The following is a 19110-nucleotide window of genomic DNA, read 5'->3' as shown; positions in this document are numbered from 1 at the left end:
ATATTGCCACAACAAAATTTTCATTTTTTGATGGCACCCTAAAAAAATGACAGATTTTTAAAATTTAATAAAAAGTGCTGAGTGCTATCTTTAACATGTATTTACTAATCAGACTTTAAATTTCAACTTCAGCAAAACACCACTTAACATTAAAAAATAACGCACCAGGAGTTTCCACTATAGGGCAATGGGATCCACAGCACCTCTGGAATGCTGGGCTACAGGTCTGATCCCTTGCCCAGCACAGTGGGTTAAGGATCTGGAGTTGCCACAGCTGCAGTGTAGGTCACAACTGTGGCTCAAAGGCCAAAATGAAAAAAAAAATAAAAAATAGAAAATAAAAGGCACCCAGGACTTCCCTGGTGGCCTAGCAGTTAAGGATTTGTCATTACCACTGCTATGGCTCAGGAATTTCTGCATGCTATGGCCCTGGCCAAGAAAAAAAATAATGCATTGATATTTCTAATTTCAAAATTAATGACCTAAGTATAATGTTTATTTCTACAAAGTATAGCAAAATATTATTAGTGTCTCAAGATTAATGCATATCAATCTAAGATCAAGAAAGAGCCCAAAAGAATGTTTTTTTAATTTTCCTTTCAAAATCCTAACCCTCATTTCTGTTACCAAACATGCCTCCAGTTAGTGATTTAAAAATTCTACAAAGGGAGGAGTTCCCGTCATGGCGCAGTGGAAATGAATCTGACTAGGAACGATGAGGTTGAGGGTTCCATCCCTGGCCTCGCTCAGTGGGTTAAGGATCCGGCATTGCCATGAGCTGTAGTGCAGGTCACAGATGTGGCTGGGCTCTGGTGTTTCTGTGGCTGTGGCATAGGCCAGCAGCAACAGCTCCAATTGGACCCCAAGCCTGGGAACTTCCATATGCCACAGATATGGCCCTAAAAAGACAAAAAACAAACAAACAAAAAACTACACAGGGAAAAATATACCAAAAGTCATCAACAAAGACTGTTTTTGATTACTGTGGGATTCTAACCCATTTAGATTCTTCTAAGAATTATCTTGAGGATGCAAATTAAAAATGCTTATTTGAATGACTTAATCTTACTATGTTTATAAACACAAACAACATACAATATGAAAGAACATATGAAAATTACTGGTTTTATTGGTATTATTAGATGGTAGTTTTAATAAAAGCTAAGTACAAACACAATTGTTAGATTATTCAGTCACTTATCCTGCAAAACAATAAATATGCAAGATCAACCTAGAAGCATTTATAAAAATGAAAATTTATAAAATTAATTAATTAACTTTAAGGACTCCATATACAAATGCAAAAATTTGAACTTGTCAATAATCACATCAAATGTTTAGCTACTGACTAAGGAGTAAAAAACAATTTCTGATTTTAAAATGAAATAGCTCCAAACCAAAGCATGTAATTTCCCACACCCACTATCTTTGTATTCTGCACAGAGTTCCAAGGCAAAGATTACTTCTGGCTTTATGCATTACCAGAGAGGATGACCTGTGTGGCTGGCTTATCACAGGCCTTTTAGTCTTCTTTCCTGATAGATCCTTTGCTTCTTTGGAAGGAGGCACAGGGATTGGCTTCCATGGAATTGGGTTATAAAAAGCTGGTTCTGGATAAGAATTTCCACTGTAAAAACCTAAAATTATTAAAAAATCCAAACAAAACAAGAAAACTCCTTGAGATCAAAAAAACTACTTATTTTAAAATTCCTAAAAAAATGTTAAAATATTAAAAGGGCCAAAATATCATAGATTAACCAATTTGACCCCTTTAAAACTTGAACTCTCAAATATTTTCCAAGTAACACTTTTTGAATACTGTAAATTTTTCCATAAAAAGTAAAATATAAATAATTATAAACATTCAAAGAACATTAAAGTCTATATAAAACATATGTAAAATTTCTAAGAAATTAATTTTAGAACCCTTAAAATAAAGAAAATCTTCATTTCCTTAATGCAGTCTGGGATACCACTGAACACAGACATTAAAGTTTATAGAAAAAAATGTATGTTGCATATGTAGCTAAAGTGAACCAAGATTCTTGTTTAAAACCACTGAAGTTCTAAATCACTGTTACTCAAATTAGGAGTTCCCTTGGTGGCTCAGTGGTTAACGAACCCGACCAGGATCCATGAGGATGTGGATATGATCCCTGGCCTCGCTCAGTGGGTTAAGGATCTGGCACTGCTGTGAGCTCTGGGGTAAGCCTACAGCTGCAGTTCCTATTCACCCCCTAGCCTGGAAACCTCCATATGCTACGGGTGCGGTTCTAAAAAATAAATAAATGTTACTCAAATTAATGAGATTTCATAATATCACTATAATTTTGATTAAAGTGGTAGAGCATTTGCAGATAAACATATGTTTATTAGAATAAAATGCAATAAAAACTACTAAAATAATCTATTATTTCAGCAATTAATTTCTAATCAATCTATAGAGTCCACCTAAGTTTTAACTTTTACTATCCAATCGTTTGGCTAGAACCACTGCCTATTACTCTTATTTCAAACAAGAAAGAAAAAAAAAAAGCATCCCATGCTCAGTAGCTGTAATGGATGACCTTTGTGACATGCAGGAGAGGCCTAAATCCTGACAGCAGGAATGTGTCATTCAGACACTGGCAACCCACTTTGACTGCAGAGATATGTCAACACACACTTCACCAAGATGGTCAAAACAAAGTCTGGAATATGTTCTATTGTGTGAACAAAACAGAATGGGAGTATTTTTAATAATAAATCACTTAAACAAGTGAAGGCAGCTGTCAGCAAGGTATGAGCTTCCAACAAGAAGGACAAAGAAAAACATGCATTGCTATTTATAATGGGACCAAGCCTAAAGGCCAACCCACTTTTGCCTGGTTCATATGCTGTCTAGTATCCCAAAATGCAAAAAGAATGTGCCAAAGACATGGTGGCCTCTGTCTCAGAGAGGGTTAGAAGGAGGGGAAGAAAATGACCCCTTAAGTATGTTCTGATGAAGGCTTTAAAATCCAAGGAATATAAGAAAATTTTACTTGTTTCTCAATGTTAGAAATTATTACTTTGCAGTTTTGCCACTACTGCCTTTAAAAATGTATCTGATTTTAGAGAATGACAACAAATTTGTAGTATCTCCACAGGAACATAGCATGTTATAATCTTCCAGAAAATAGTAATTTGAAAGAAAAATGATTTTTACACATTTCTATTTCTGTCAAAAGGAAACATAATGTATAATATTTGCTCCTGTAAGCCATATTTATGTAAGCCACATAACATAAAAACCAACCTGTAAGTTTTCCATTGGCATAACCATAGCTCTTTGCAGCTGGACGAGGTTTATTTTTTGCATTTTCCAACCATTCCTTAAACTTTTTTTCTGCTATTTCCTTTTTTTCCTGTAATTCAGCTTGCCGCTGTTTTTCTTTTTCCTTAAAATGACAAGACCAAAGAATCTCCAGGGATATTCTGTAACTAAAAATTCTATTCAAATTCTACTGATTCTTTTCCCCAGTACCTCCCCATCCCAATGGCTTACTGATCATAAACATTGAATCATATTACTATAATTAGCAAAATGTAACATGATCAGGGGTGTGACATGAAGGTGGCTGCCTCTAAACAAGAGGACATGAACTCTAGACAAAAAAAGTAATTTGCTGTTTTGAAAATAGAAGAGTGATTTATAAAACATTCCATAAATGTACATATTTAAAAGCATAAACATCAGATTGAACCTAAATGAAAAAAAATATCCAGAGGCTCATTAATATTTCTCAACCTAAGAAAACCACAAATGTATATTCATTTCTGAAGCTTAATCACAGTATAACAAGTAGGGATAGCTTCATGTAGTTATGTTATGCTAAGATAGTGGCAATTTTCTATTTGTATGCAATATAGCTGGCACACATAAACATCCAAGCCATATACTCCAAGTGATCACTTTAGTAAAAATACCTTTTCTTTCTTCTTCTTCTCACATTCTTCAGCATTTTTTTTCTTTAACCATTCTTGATATTTTTCTTTTGCTTTTTCTTGCAAATGTTCTTTCTCCAGTTCCTTTGCTGCTTTTTCCTCCATTTCCTTATTAATTTTTTGTTCCCTTTCTTTTCTTTTCTTAAATAAAAATGAAGGAATTTCAATTGGAATATCTACAATTATCCTCCTACAAGGAAGGAGTATTATACCGTAATTTTCTAAACTTCAACTTTTTATTATATAGGTGATAACACAGCAGTTGACACAATGTGACTTATGAAATAATATAACTAACATACCTACAATTACCTGATCGATTTTAGTCTACTATCTCCAGTATATGTTTTATGATGGCCTAACAAAGCTCTTGCTTGATCAAGTATATTGAGATTGAGACAGCGTTGAGTAAACAGTAGGTATTCCATGAAAACTTGTTGAATAAGTTAATGAAAAGAAATTACAACCTGTAATTCTGTTCACTGCCCTAAACCTTAGTATTTTTAATGGATGTTTACCCTCACTCTAAAATAGGAACCACATATATACACATTTCCCAGACAACTTGCCAATGTGAATGCTTGGATAAATCTTCACCATCAGAGTTACAGAGGATAAACAAATAATGTTTTTGGCCTATTAAGTAGTGCTATAAGGGCACATACAGAGAAATCTCTGGCTCTGTAATTCTTGTAAGTCTTACATGGACCAGGAGTTGGAAAACTAAGGCCTGCAAGCCAAATATGGTCCATCAACCACTTGAATTTGTAAATAAAGTTTTATAGAAACGTTGCCGCACACATTTATTGTCTGACTGCTTTTCAACCACAATAGCAAGGTTAAATTGTGGCAACAGAGATTGTATGGTCCACAAAGCCTAAACTATTTATATAGCCCTCTGTAAGAAAATTTGACACAAACTGTAAATCAAAATTTTTTTCCATTTTTTTTTTTCAAAAAATAATCTATCAACACAGCTAAATTCTAAATAACCAATGACACAGTTAGCTTTCTTTATCAAAGGTTAAGAAAATAATCTGCAAGGCATAAATTGTATGCAATACACATGCCATATATATCACCCTTCATGGAACAAAGAAATATGAGCCAAGATGGGAAAATTCTTCCCCTGAAAGCATCTTACAGAATACTTTATATAAGCAATTCCCATAAGATCCAAGTAACAAACACCAGTTACATACAACATATGTCCAGTGCTGTGGAGGAAAAGGCAGGTCTTAAAAATCAAAGCCAGTGTCGTTCCCCAAGTTGTTGCATTTCCTTCTGGTGAGGCAGCCAATAGCTGCCAAAAGAAATCCTTTCTTGCTGAAAACTGAACATCCTTTGAAATAATACTTGAATTTAACTACTTCCTACAGTCAGAAAATCCACAAGATTAAATAGGATCTTGGAGAATATCTCACTCTATCTCTGTCTGACTCATGAGACTCCCCACAAGCTCATCAATGGGAATCATTCTACACTGTTTCCAGCTACATATTCGGTGCTAACTCTGCCTGTTACTATTCTGTACACTTTATATGTATGTTCTGTGTCAATTAATTCTTACAACCACGAAATGAGAAAGATACTATTAAGATCTTATCTAACAGATGAGGAAGCTAAGGCACAAAGAAGTTAAGTATTTTGCTCAAGGTCACACAGATTGGTAAGTGGCAAATGACTACAGATCTCTCATACATATGAGAGAATGTTGAAAACAATTTTTTGCCAATAGATTCAATTTAATTTAAAAATACACCACTTTCCAAAACTGAGTGAAGAAGAAATAGGCTTCCAAGAGTTTAACTGGTATATTCTATTACATATTTAAGGAAGAAATAATACCAAATAGTACGTGAATCATTTTAGAAAACAGAGAAAAAGAGAACACATCCGAGCTTATTTTAAAATAACAGTATTTCTCTGATATGAAAACCAAGTATGAAAGTATAAGATAATTTTAGGAATAAGATAACTGCTCTCATCATTAACATGAAAACATGATATATTTAACAAAAGATGAATGATACCCCTATACACTGAAAACCAAAAAAAGGTAAATTAAATATGACATTAATAAAAAGAAAAAACATGTTTATAGATTTGTAATTTGATATTAAGACAGCAATCTTCTCCAGAATGATCCATGTACTTAATGCAATATCAATAGTATCAGGCACTATTCAAGCAACTATGATAGGGGAAATTGATAAGCTAATTCTAAACTGTACATGGAAAGATGCAGAGCAACTAAAATAATTTTGAAATAGATGAAAAAAGATGGAGGACTTACACTATTTTATTTGAAGAATTATATGTTCAAGAATTACTGTACAAAGCTACAGTAACCAGCTATGTAGTACTAATATAGGACATAGATCAATAGAACAGAATCTAGAAATAGTCCCAGACATATATGGTCAACTGATCTTAAATAGAAGTGCTAATAAGGTAAGTGAATAGGGAAAATATTATCTTTCCAACACATGGTGTTGGAACAACTGGATATCCATATGCAAAAGAAAAATGAACCTTGACCCTTAACACATACCAATATTAAACTAACTCAAACATTCAGGTAAAAGGCGATGTTATAAAATTTCTAAAAGAAAACAATGGAGAATATTTTTACAACCTTGGCATAGGCAACCATTTATATAGAGCACAAAATCCACAAACTATAAAGGAAAAAACAAATATGGGACTTAACCAAAATTTAAAATGTCTGCTCCTTAAAACATGCCATTAAAAATTAAATGGGAGGGGAGTTCCCGTCGTGGTGCAGTGGTTAACGAATCCAACTAGGAACCATGAGGTTGCGGGTTCGGTCCCTGCCCTTGCTCAGTGGGTTAACGATCTGGCGTTGCCGTGAGCTGTGGTGTAGGTTGCAGACGCAGCTCGGATCCCGCGTTGCTGTGGCTCTGGTGTAGGCAGTGGCTACAGTTCCGATTCCACCCCTAGCCTGGGAACCTCCATATGCCGCAGGAGCGGCCCAAGAAATGGCAAAAAGACACACACACACAAAAAAAAATTAAATAGGAGGAAATATTTATAATACATATGTTACAGGACTTAAAGGAGTATATAAAGAACTCTTACAACTTACAATTAAGACATACAATCCTTCCACAAAATGGGCAAAAATTAAATACAAAACTAAACAATAACAAAAGAGCCCTAGGAGATGCAGAATGGCGAATAATGCTGTATGACTGAATTGCATCCTACCAAAATTCATATGTTGAAGCCCTAAATCTCCAAGTAACTTTATTCTGAGATAGGCTTTGTAAAGAGGTAATTAAGGTCATGAGGGTAGAGCCCTAATCCAAAAGGACCAGTGTCCTTAGAAGAGGAGGAGGAGACATCAAGGATGGGACAGAGAAAAGGTCACATGAGGGTATGGCAAGAAGGCAGTCGCTAGCAATTCAAAGAGAGGCCACCGGAGAGACCAAACCTTGTGGACACCTTTGCTTTGGACTGTTTCTATCATTTAAGGCACTTAGTCTGTGATACATTGTTATGGCAGCCCTGGTAGACTAATAGAATAAACTTATGAAAAGAGGGTGAATATCATTAGAGCTCAGAAAAAAATGAAAATTAAAACAGTGACATACTACTACATTAATTGAACAATTAAAATGAAAAAGGCTGACAATCTGGTAAGGATGTAGTGCACTTGGAACTCTCATAGAATAGGGGTAGGAATGTAAAACGGCACAAGTACTTTATAAGAAATTGACAAACTGTTTTTTAAAGTTAAACACATATTTACCATACAACTCAGAAATTCAGTCCCTGGGCATCTACCCAAGAGAAACGAAAACGAGTGTCCACAAAAAGACTTGTATGTAAGTGGTCAGAGAATTTTAGTCATAGTATTCCAAAACTGGAAACAAGTCAACTATCCATCAACCAGTGAATGGATAAACAATTTGTGGTATTCCATAGAACGGAATACTATTCAGTAATAAAAAGGAAAAATCTTTATGGTCACACAGCAGCAAATTTTTAAAGTAAAAGCCTAATACAAAGGAACATATATATACATAGGAAATTCTAGGAAAGGCAAATTGAATCTACAGGGACAGAATGCAGACTAATGGCTTCCTTGGAGCTGGGGTTAGTGGGGGGTGGGCAGCAGGGCTTGAATACAAAGGGGCACAAGGGAACTTTTGGAGTGAAGGAAATATTCTCTATCTTGACTGTGATGCTGGTTGTACAGGAACATAAGCTTGTGAAACCTCATCAAAGTTAAAATAGGTGTATTTTATCATATGCCAATTATAGCTCAATGAAGTTGATTTTAAAATATCAACCAGGGAAGTTCCCGTCATGGCGCAGAGGTTAACGAATCCAACTAGGAACCATGAGGTTGCAGGTTCCATCCCTGGCCTTGCTCAGTGGGTTAAGGTTCTGGTGTTGCTGTGAGCTGTGGTGTAGGTCACAGACGTGGCTCGGATCCCGCGTTGCTGTGGCTCTGGCATAGGCTGGCAGCTACAGCTCCGATTCGACCCCTAGCCTGAGAACCTCCATATGCCACGGGAGTGGCCCAAGAAATGGCAAAAAGACAAAAATAAATAAATGAATAAAATATCAACCAGGCTCTATGTAGCAGTTAAACTACAGAAGAAAGAATGGAATGCCCTTAGTTAGCAAAAGGAGAACAGAGCAGCCACTCAGAGGTACTCAGAGAGAATAACCAACAGCTAAGCAGCTTTAGATTTTCTGGCATTCCAGTTCTATACCACACAGAGCACAACAATAAATCTTTTTTTTTTCTTTTTTTCTAAGATGTTGCCCTGAGAGAAACTTTATTTATTGCAACTAAGGAAAATAACAAAACTGACTACTCAAAAGTTCCTGAATTTCTATTTTGGTTCCTTCAATAGAACATGGCACATATTAAAAGTATTGAATGCATGAATGATGCACCAATAAAAGTGTTATCAATCACATGCTTTCTTGATTGCAATTACTTTTTAACACTAAAAAGTAATTTCTAGGTTGAGAATTAAAAATAATTCTATTTTTAAATAGTTTCAACACTAAAGGCAAAATGCCCTTTTATAAAATATGTGGAGTTTGCATGGCAACACAAATGTCAGAGTGCTAGATGAGATAAGCCATTTATTTGAAAAGGATTTAACAATTCACAGTCACAATATAAGAAACTAGCTTTGCTAATGGATACACAAATTCTTTTTGTCTGATTTTTTGATAGAACACAGTGAAAATGACTTAGAGAAAATAACGCCACAGATACAGCTAAAACGTGAATGAAGCTGGAGGCAGCAGAGGACCACACACCATGAAATGTAAACAGAGGAGAAAAAAGCTCCATGCCAGACAGGAAGAGAAGAACCAGAAGAGCAGTCTTTACAAATAGAGGTAAATGTAACCAAGATTGAAGTAAGAAATCTGATAGGTCCTAAAAAAAAAAATGAGTGATCAATTTTCCTTAGCATGCACAAGAATTCTGCAGAATAAGTACATTTAATTTCTCAGGGTTCATTTTTAAACTCTTCTCAAACTTATGGAATCTTGCTTTCAATAATTAGTGATTTATGTCAGGGCAAGCCACTTCCCTCCAAAAGAAAGAAAATTTTTCTCAAATAATTGGATTAGGCCTACTGCCACTAATTAAAACAGAGAATATATCATCTCTACATTCTTAGACAAACAAAAACTATGTTTGATTGGCATGGTAAAATGAGCTTAATGGAGCTAGAAGATAAGAGAAGCTTTTAGGGGAGAGAGCATACTATTCAATACATGCAAAACTACTTTATTTTATAGTTATAAATTTCAAAAAAGGATCACTCAGAGTTTGGCACTGGCCACACAGGCTTATTTTGATTTTGGCATTTATTGACAAAAGAACTCTTTTTGTTGTATTATGGGATGTAGCAAACTTGAAAAAATAATAACTTATTCTGAAGTAAAGAACAGATATACTTATGGTTATAATACATACATGTCTAGCCGATTTCCTTCTTAAAATACCTGGGTGAAGAAAGCCATGCCATCTTCAACTTACTGGAATTATTTTACTAGGTACTCTTACTAGTACCACTAAGTATTCAAAAATAGTAATAAAAAAATCAGAAATAATTTAGAGTTTCTTACTCTATCCTCAAGGGAAGAGTAGCCCCCTAGGATTTTGGACTTTCTCAGGCTTCCCTGGGATCAAGAGAGATTGAAGATTTCTCTGAACCTGCAACAGATAAAGCAGTTCAGGACTCCAGTTGAAGGTATGGAGCAAAGGAGTCCCAATCCTCATTCTCAAAATTCTTAGCTATTTCCTCAATGTTGTAGAGAAAATCTGGAGACAAGATGGCAGAGTAGAAGGACTTAAGCTCACCTCCTCCCATGAGAACACCAAATTCACAACTGCTGAACAGCCATCAATAAAAACACTGGAACCTACCAAAAAAGATATTCCATATCCAAAGGCTAGACATCACACTGAGATGGTAGGAGGGGTGCATTCGTGATATAATCAAATCACATACCCTACCCCCTTGGGGTGGGTGACTCAACAAACTGGAGAATAATTATATCACAGAAGTTCTCCCACATGACAGAGTTCTGAGCACCATGTCAGACTCCTCAGTTTGGGGGTTTGGAATCAGTAAAAGTAACCCCAAAGCATTTGGCTTTGAAGGCCAGCCAGGGGGCTGAGTGGAGGATGGGACAGAGCCTCCACTCTTGGAGAGGGCACACAAGGTCTTGCACATACTGAATCCCAGAGCAAAAGCAATACTCCAGAGGAGCCTGGGCCAGACCTACCTGCTGGTCTTGGAGGGTCTCCTGGGGAGGCAGAGTGTAGCTGCACCTCTCTCTTGGAACATAAAAGCTCATGGTGAACATATCCAGGCATATTTATCTGAAGGCTAATATCTTGCTTGGAACATTAGCACTAAGACCTGGCCCCACCCAAAAGGCTCTAAGCTCCAGTACTGGGATGCCTCAGGCCAAACAACCAACATGACAGGAATACAGGAATACAGCCCCACCACTCAACCGGCAGGTTGGCTTAAGATTTTCTGAGCCCACAGCCACCTCTAGATATGCCCCTTGATACCATCATCAGAGGGTTTAGATCCAACTCCACCCATGAGTGGGCAGACACCATAAGGAAGGATACCACGATCCTGCAGCCTGCAGAACTGAGTCTGCAAACACAGGTCAGATCCTACTCTGGGATTAGCTGGTCCCTGGCCCTTGGGTGACTAGAGGGATTGTATTGCTGGGACACATAACACATCTACAGGAGGCCACTTCTCCAAGGTCAAGAAACCTAACTAAGCTACTACATACATTTAAAAAAAAGAAAGAAAAAAAAGAAATTTAAACAAAATGAGATGGCACAGGAATATATTCCAGATGAGGGAACTAAGTGAAGTGGAAATAAGCAATCTACCCAAGAAAGAGTTCTGAGTAATGATTGTAAAGATGATCCAAAAACTTGGGAAAGAATGGAGGCACAGAGTAAGAAGTTTTTAACAAAGAGAAAAGAACTAAACAGAGTTGAAGAATATAGTAACTGAAAAATGCACTAGAAGGAATCAATAGCAGAATAAGGTATAAGAAAAGGTAAGTGAGCTGGAAGACAGTGGAGGAAATCACTGCCTTGGCACAGAATAAAAAGAATGAAAAGAAACAAAGACAGTTTAAGAGACCTCAAACACATCAACAATCACATGATAGGGGTCCCAGAAGGATAAGAGGGAGAGAAAGGGCCTGAGAAGATATTTGAAGAAATAATAGCTGAATATATATCCCTAACATGGGAAAGTAAGCACTCACCCAAGTCCAGGAAGCGCAGAGTACCATACAGAATCAATCCAAGGAGGACCACCCAAAATACAAAGTAATCAAATGGACAAAAATTAAGATAAAATGTTAAAAGCAACAAATAATATACAAGGAAACCCTCAGGAGGTTATCAGCTGATTTTTCAGCTGCAACTCTGAAGGCCAGAAGGGAGTGGCATGATATAAAGTGATGAAGGGGAAAAACCTGTAACCAAGAATACTCTACCCAGCAAGGCTTGTGTCAGATTTGACAGAGAAATCGAAAGCTTTAGAGGCAAGCAAAAGCTAAAAAATTTAGCACCCCCAAACTAGCTTTACAACAAATGCTAAAAGAATGTCTCTGGTTGGACAAGAAAAAGCTACAAGTATAAACCAGAAAATTAGGAAACAGGAAAGTTCATCAGTAAAGCAAACATATGGTAAAGGTAGGAAACCATCCTCACACAAGTATGATATCTAAACCAACAACTGTGACAGGAGGACTGTTCCAATGCATGCTATTTGAAATACACTTGAAATTAAGATATATATATGTTCTGCTATATCAAAACTATATATCGAAACCTCATGGTAACCAAAAAACAAAAATCTATAATAAATATACACACAAATTTAAAAGAGGAATCCAAACAAAACACTAAAGACAGTCATCAAATTGCAAGAGAAAAAGAACAAAAGAGGAAAAGAAGAAATAAGACCTGCAAAACAAATCCAAAACAATTAACAAATAGGCAATAAAACCATACATATTGATAATTACCTTAAATGAAAAATGGACTAAATGCTTCAACCAAATGACATAGATTGGTTGAATACAAAAACAAGCCCCATATATATGCTGTCTACAAGAAACCCACTTCAGATTCAGAGACACATACAGACTGAAAGTGAGGGGATGGAAAAAGGTATTCTCAAAAGAAAAATGGAATAACAATATTCATATCAGACACAATACTCTTTAAAGACTATTACAAGAGATAAAGAAGGACACTATGTAATGATCAGGGATCAATCCAAGAAGACATAACAATTACAAATATGCCCCCAACAAAGGAGCAACTCATTATATAAGGCAAATGTTAACAGACATAAACCAACACATTTTAAGTTAATTATACTCCAATAAAAAAAAAGTTTTAGGAGTTCCCGTCGTGGCGCAGTGGTTAACGAATCCGACTAGGAACCATGAGGTTGCGGGTTCGGTCCCTGCCCTTCCTCAATGGGTTAACAATCCGGCGTTGCTGTGAGCTGTGGTGTAGGTTGCAGACGCGGCTCGGATCCCGCGTTGCTGTGGCTCTGGCGTAGGCCGGTGGCTACAGCTCCAATTCAACCCCTAGCCTGGGAACCTCCATATGCTGCGGGAGCGGCCCAAGAAATAGCAACAACAACAACAACAAAAAAGACAAAAGACAAAAAAAAAAGTTTTAATGTTAACAGACATAAAACAAATTGACAGTAACACAATAATACTGGGGGTCTTTAACACCCCACTTACATCAATGGACAGATCATCCAGACAGAGAATCAATAAGGAAACACTGACCTTAAATGACACATTAGACCAGATGAAATTAATTGACATGTATAGCACATTTCACCCAAAAGCAGCAGAATACATATTCTTTTGAAGTGCAGATAGAACATTCTCACACGCTGGGCCACAAAGCAAGCCTCAGTTAATTTAAGAATTGTATCAAGCATCTTTTCTGACCATTACACTATGAAACTAGAAATTGACTACCAAAAAAACCCTGCAAAAACCCAGAATCACATGGAGGCTAAATAATATGCTACTAAAACAACAATGGATCACTGAAGAAGTCAAGGAGGAAATCAAAAAAATACCTAGAGACAATGAAAAAAAAAAAAACCACTATGATCCAAAACCTATGGGATGCAGCAAAAGCAGTTCAAAGAGGGAAATTTATAACAGTACAGGCTTACCTCAAGATGTAAGAAAAGTCTCAAACAACCTTATACCTAAAGCAACTCAAGAAGGAAGAAGAAACAAAACCCGAAGTTAGTAAAAGGAAAGAAATCATAAAGAGCAGAGCAAAAATAAGTGCTCTTTTCTCTACCACACTCAGAGAAAAAAAGAGGGCCCAAATCAATAAAATTAGAAATGAAAAAAGTTACAAAACAATACAGAAATACAAAGGACCATAAGAGACTACCACAAGCAATTAATTATATGCCAATAAAATGGACAACCTAGAAGAAATGGACAAATCTTAGAAAGGTACCATATCCCAAAAATGAACCAGGAAGAAATATAAAATATGAACAGACCAATTACAAGTATTGAAATTGAATCCGTGCTTAAAAAACTTCCAACAAGGAGTTCCCGTCGTGGCGCAGTGGTTAATGAATCCGACTAGGAATCATGAGGTTGCGGGTTCGGTCCCTGCCCTTGCTCAGTGGGTTAAGGGTCCGGCGTTGCCGTGAGCTGTGGTGTAGGTTGCAGACGCGGCTCGGATCCCGAGTTGCTGTGGCTCTGGTGTAGGCCGGTGGCTACAGCTCCGATTTGACCCCTAGCCTGGGAACCTCCATATGCCGTGGGAGTTGGCCCAAGAAATAGCAAAAAGACAAAAAAAAAAACTTCCAACAAAAGTCCAAGATCTGATGGCTTCACAGAAATAATTTAAAACTTTTGTCTTATAATTTAAATATTTAACAGAATTCATAAAAATATAAAAGCAGTAGCATTCTAAATATGTAAAAAATCACATCAGAAAACAAACTGACAATAAAATAAGTATTTTTAAAATTTCTAACTTGTGATCTAATACAAGAATGTATCAGAATTGAAAGGAAGATAATATATTTATTCATTCACTCATTTACTCCAAAAACACATATTACAAAGCATTATATTAGATATTTTAACTTATAAGAATTAATATAGGAATTCCCTGGTGGCTCATGGGGTTAAGGATCTGGTGTTGTCACAGCTGTGGCTCTGATTATGGCTGTGGCCTGGGTTAGATCCATGGCTGGAGAACTTCCCCATGCTGTGGGTGCAGCCAAAAAAAAAAAAAAGTAACATAAATAACTCCTACCCTTTAGTGTCTAAAAATTACCAAGGAAGTGAAGGCATTTGCAAAACACAAAATAGCAACAAAATATATAGATAATACAAGATAGTATATGATAAAGTGATATAAATTAAACCAGAAAAGGAAAGAGTTTCCAGCATGTGATCAGTAAATGCTTCATGTAGGAAATATTTTTATGTTGGATAATGAAAGAAAGGGTAGAAAGTGTGATGAGATCCCATACTGAAGAAATATCATATATATATTTTAAAAAAAGGATGTGAGAAACAGAATGGAAATGTTCTTAAAACTTCTCACGAACACATGTTCCTGGGGGCTGGGGAGTGTAGTCCAAAGCCCAAGATTTCTTTGAAATCTATCATGTATCTTAAAAATAATATTAAAATTTATGTTCTACTCCATTAAATAGCTGTGCTTCCTATAATATAATAATTATTTTTCTTTTCAAAATTTTCCAGCAAAACTAATAGTCCAAGAAGATGGGCTATGCTTATCCTAAGTGTCCTCCCCAAAGATGCCAATAAGAAGTCAACAGCACAGAATGAAGTGCAGCACGAGCATAAGGAGACATAGCTCAGAGAACAGAAGGTCTTTATTCAGAGGACAGTGGGGAATCAGGAAAGATATATTTCCAACTGAGGAATGACATTTGACTTTTTGGCAAGATTAGTCTGGCAGGGATACAGAGGATAAAGTCACATTTGGGTGCATTTTTATGCATCGTGTACTGATCTAGCTGCTGGATAACTGAACAAGAGGCAAAAATCCCTGCCTTTATGGGGCTTACATTCCTGTTTTGGAAAGTAAACATAAATAAGCTGAAAAAATGTAATGAGACCAGACAAGAAGATACCACAAACAGGAGAGTGGTGATTGTAAAGGAAAGGCAGGGATGACTAGAAACAAGAGAAAATTCTGTTCATGACTAGGTGACTCAGATGATGGTAGTACCAATTTTAGAAATCAAGGAATTAGGATGATGGTTCTATCAGAGGAGAATGGATAAAAGTGGGCTGTTTGAGATTGCAGTCCCAGAGGTGCCTGCCTACTAACCTAACAGATGGAAATCCAAGACTTGGGGAGGTCAAGTCTAGACATGTAGACTTCCTGACTACCTACCTGCACCTGTATATGAGCGGAAGCTACATGAGGGAAAAAGAGGAAAAGCAAACAGCAAAGGACCTGATAAATGTCCATGAGGGGAGGGAAAAAATCAGGTCTGAGAAGAAAGAACGTTAGAGAAACTGAGAAAAACCTAGGTAATGACGAGGAGTATAACAGGGAGAAGACTGCTAAGAAGATGTTAGTCTGTGTGTGCACTTTCTCCCCCCTTACCTGTTCATTCTTTTTCTGAACCCATTCCTTGTGCTTTTCTTCAGCAATTATCTTTCTCTTTTCACGTTCTTCCACTTCTTTCTTTTTTTCTAGCTGTTGATTTAATTCCTGTGGATTTTATTCAAACAAAAGGCAACATTTAATAGAAGTACTCAAAGCACATATTTTTTTAGGTCTGAGGTGAACCAAATTAAATAAAAATATAGTTTCCTTTATAGAAAATATACCATTAGTGACAATAACTAGCTTAAGTAACTAGTCTATGATGAAAAGAAAGCATTGGTAAAAAAGTATAAGACATTTTTTAGAAATGCAAATAATTGCTTGGCAGAAAAACACTAGTTTCTTAGACTAAACTTCAGCTAAATTACCCTCATTGAAATCAACTTTCCCACACATAAATTTGGCATTACTGTACACTATTGGCAGACGCTCAAGAGAACTGCAACTTTTTTACAGTTATAAAAAAAAGCTTCTAGATTCTTGATGAAGATAAAGGATAGGAATTAAATAATCCCTAAATTAAACTTTTAATTCAAGAGTTACACCAAAGAAGAAAAGTAAAGAAGCCATTCAATTTTCTGTAGGAAAAAAAAAAAGGATCCAGATTTTTCTTCACTGATTTTATAGCTGCTGGAGTGTAAAACAAAACCACATTCATATCCCAGATTATTTAACTGCCTTGCTGTCACTCGAATCTACACGTTTGGGCATTTCCTCAGGAGAAAGAATGTGGAAAGTATGGCCAAATAAAACTACAAGCTGAATGCCACCACTCTGTCACTCATCAGTTAAATTACTGCATTAGTTGAGAATGCTGTTCAAAGTAGACTTCTAGAACTCTACTACCATTAATTACTGGTTATTTTTCTTCTCTCTCCTTAGATACCAACAACTGGATACTTTAATACGTCTTCCACTGGACCTCACTCCTTATCCCCATACCTCCCTTTCCCAAAAACCTACCTACCTGAGCATGGGTGGGAGTAGGAAGGACAATTTTTCAACTCTCAGATAATTCCAATGTGTTAAAGGAAATGAACGTAAAACCTGACACCAAGAACATAACTGGTACACTTCAGAACAAGTGGCCTCAGGATACCTGTCTTCCACGACCTCTCATACTAAAATTCTGCTCCACAGAAAACAGCCACCCTCACTCATTCGGAGTCTTCCAATCTTTAAACATTATGCTCCCCCCATTCCCCCAAAGGAAAATATCCATCTTGGTTTCAAAAGGATTCTTCATTACCTCTGTAGCTACTATTCCATGATTATTCACTTCATATTTTGTTTTTATGGAATACCTACTATAAAGATAGTAAGAACTGAGATGCAGGGATGAAATTTCAGAAGTCTCTGAGCTAATCTGATTCTGTACACACCAAAAGAACTAAGTACTACACTGTGTGTTACTGTGTAGAATAGGAATTCAGGAAAGAGAAGGGAAGAGGAGGTGAGGGGAGAAAGAGTACAGTCCATAGTTATAAAATCTGAGCACCATGAGAAGAGAATAACAAGGAGATGGCTTAACTAGAAGGGAGAAACTGGGAGAGGCGGGGTGACCAGAAAATTAGAGTGTGGTACTAACTAGATGGAAAATGGTCTTTTGAGACAGGCAGAGCAAATTAAACACTATAAAACAGGAATACATAGCAAAGGGGATGATTTAAAACTCTTTCCTTTTTTTTTTTTTTTTTGGCCTTTGTCTTTTAAGGGCATATGGAGGTTCCCAGGCTAAGGGTCTAATTGGAGCTACAACTGCTGGCCTACGCCAGAGCCACAGCAACGTAGGATCCGAGCCATGTCTGTGACCTACACCACAGCTCACGGCACCGCCAGATACTTAATCCACTAAGCAAGGCCAGGGATCGAACCTGCAGCCTCATAGTTCCTGGTCAGATTCGTTTCCACTGTGTCACTATGGGAACTCCTGATTTAAAACTCTTAATGCTAAAGGTTGAAGACTGCATTTGAAGGGATCAAATCTATTCTGAGAGAGATTGACTAGGAGGTTACCATAGTATATGAGTTAGAATCCAAAAGTCTGGATTTGTGTTAAGAAAAAAGGCAGAGTGTGTGTGTGTGTGTGTGTGTGTGTGTGTGTGTGTGTGTACGACAAGTTAGATACAGATTTGAAAACCATATTTTCCAAAGTAGTCCTAAATTTTGTTGTCAAGAAAAGTAATTATTTAAATATATAACTAAAGATATGACTGATTACATTTTGTACCCTTTTAAGATTCTTCATATAATTATACTCAGAAGCCAAAAAAAATCAGACTTTATATTCTTATTTTATGGTTCACAGATTTTAGTTAATGTTGATTTAAGAGTTAAAGATGAAAGAAGGGTCAAAAAAATACTTAGAAAATGCCACCACTGACCCAAACAGTGTTCTAATCTCACAATGTCTGTTCAAGTAGTTTTTGCTACTTCACAATTTACATCACGTTCTGAGATATAACCCTCCCTTCCAAGGCTGGGCCCTTTCAAAATTTCCCATCCTGAATGTCTCCATCTGTTCACCACCACAGCAAGCCTCTTCCAGACTTAGCTGGAGTCTTCTCTCACAAGGCCCCTATGTCGTCTTCTGGTAGACCACTGAATTTCAACAGAATTACAGCTATTTTCCCACAGAGTAAACACTTGATTATAGAAAACCAAAATCCAAAGAGGATCCTAAACATGCACTTTTATTTCAATAGCTTTTGCCGACTTTCAAAGAATGTTTTACCACTAAAGGTAATAATCAGAAAAATTGAGTTTCTGAGTTGGACCAACTCTATCTCCTGTCCTATTCCTTCATTAAGGGCTAATGAATGAAATGGCCAAAGGAAGGATGGTGGGGGGAAAAAAAAAAAGGGCCTGGATTATTCACAAATTAGATAATTTTTATGGTTCAGAACAGAATGTACTGAAATGTTAAAGTA

The 19110-nt window shown here is 36.6% G+C and overlaps 1 protein-coding gene and 1 long non-coding RNA gene across 2 annotated transcripts in view; one reads left to right on the top strand and one right to left on the bottom strand.

The window, feature by feature from the left end:
• Nucleotides 1–1099: 1099 nt before the first annotated feature.
• CCDC34 (coiled-coil domain containing 34) overlaps nucleotides 1100–19110 on the bottom strand; it is a 37973-nt gene continuing 19962 nt past the window's right edge. The window contains exons 3-6 of the mRNA XM_047776113.1: nucleotides 16178–16285; nucleotides 3949–4107; nucleotides 3278–3419; nucleotides 1100–1637 (exon numbers count right to left, since the gene is read on the bottom strand). Of these exons, the coding sequence (XP_047632069.1) occupies nucleotides 1423–1637; nucleotides 3278–3419; nucleotides 3949–4107; nucleotides 16178–16285 (624 nt within the window). The 3' untranslated portion in view covers nucleotides 1100–1422. The remainder of the gene's footprint in view (nucleotides 1638–3277; nucleotides 3420–3948; nucleotides 4108–16177; nucleotides 16286–19110) is intronic.
• On the top strand, nucleotides 9198–17436 carry LOC125125290 (uncharacterized). The gene is made up of 2 exons (XR_007134404.1): nucleotides 9198–9357; nucleotides 17063–17436. It is a non-coding gene; the product is annotated as an uncharacterized LOC125125290 (long non-coding RNA).

Source organism: Phacochoerus africanus, chromosome 4 (assembly GCF_016906955.1).
Source record: "Phacochoerus africanus isolate WHEZ1 chromosome 4, ROS_Pafr_v1, whole genome shotgun sequence".
Classification (NCBI taxonomy): domain Eukaryota; kingdom Metazoa; phylum Chordata; class Mammalia; order Artiodactyla; family Suidae; genus Phacochoerus; species Phacochoerus africanus.
This window is presented reverse-complemented; position numbering and strand designations above follow the sequence as displayed.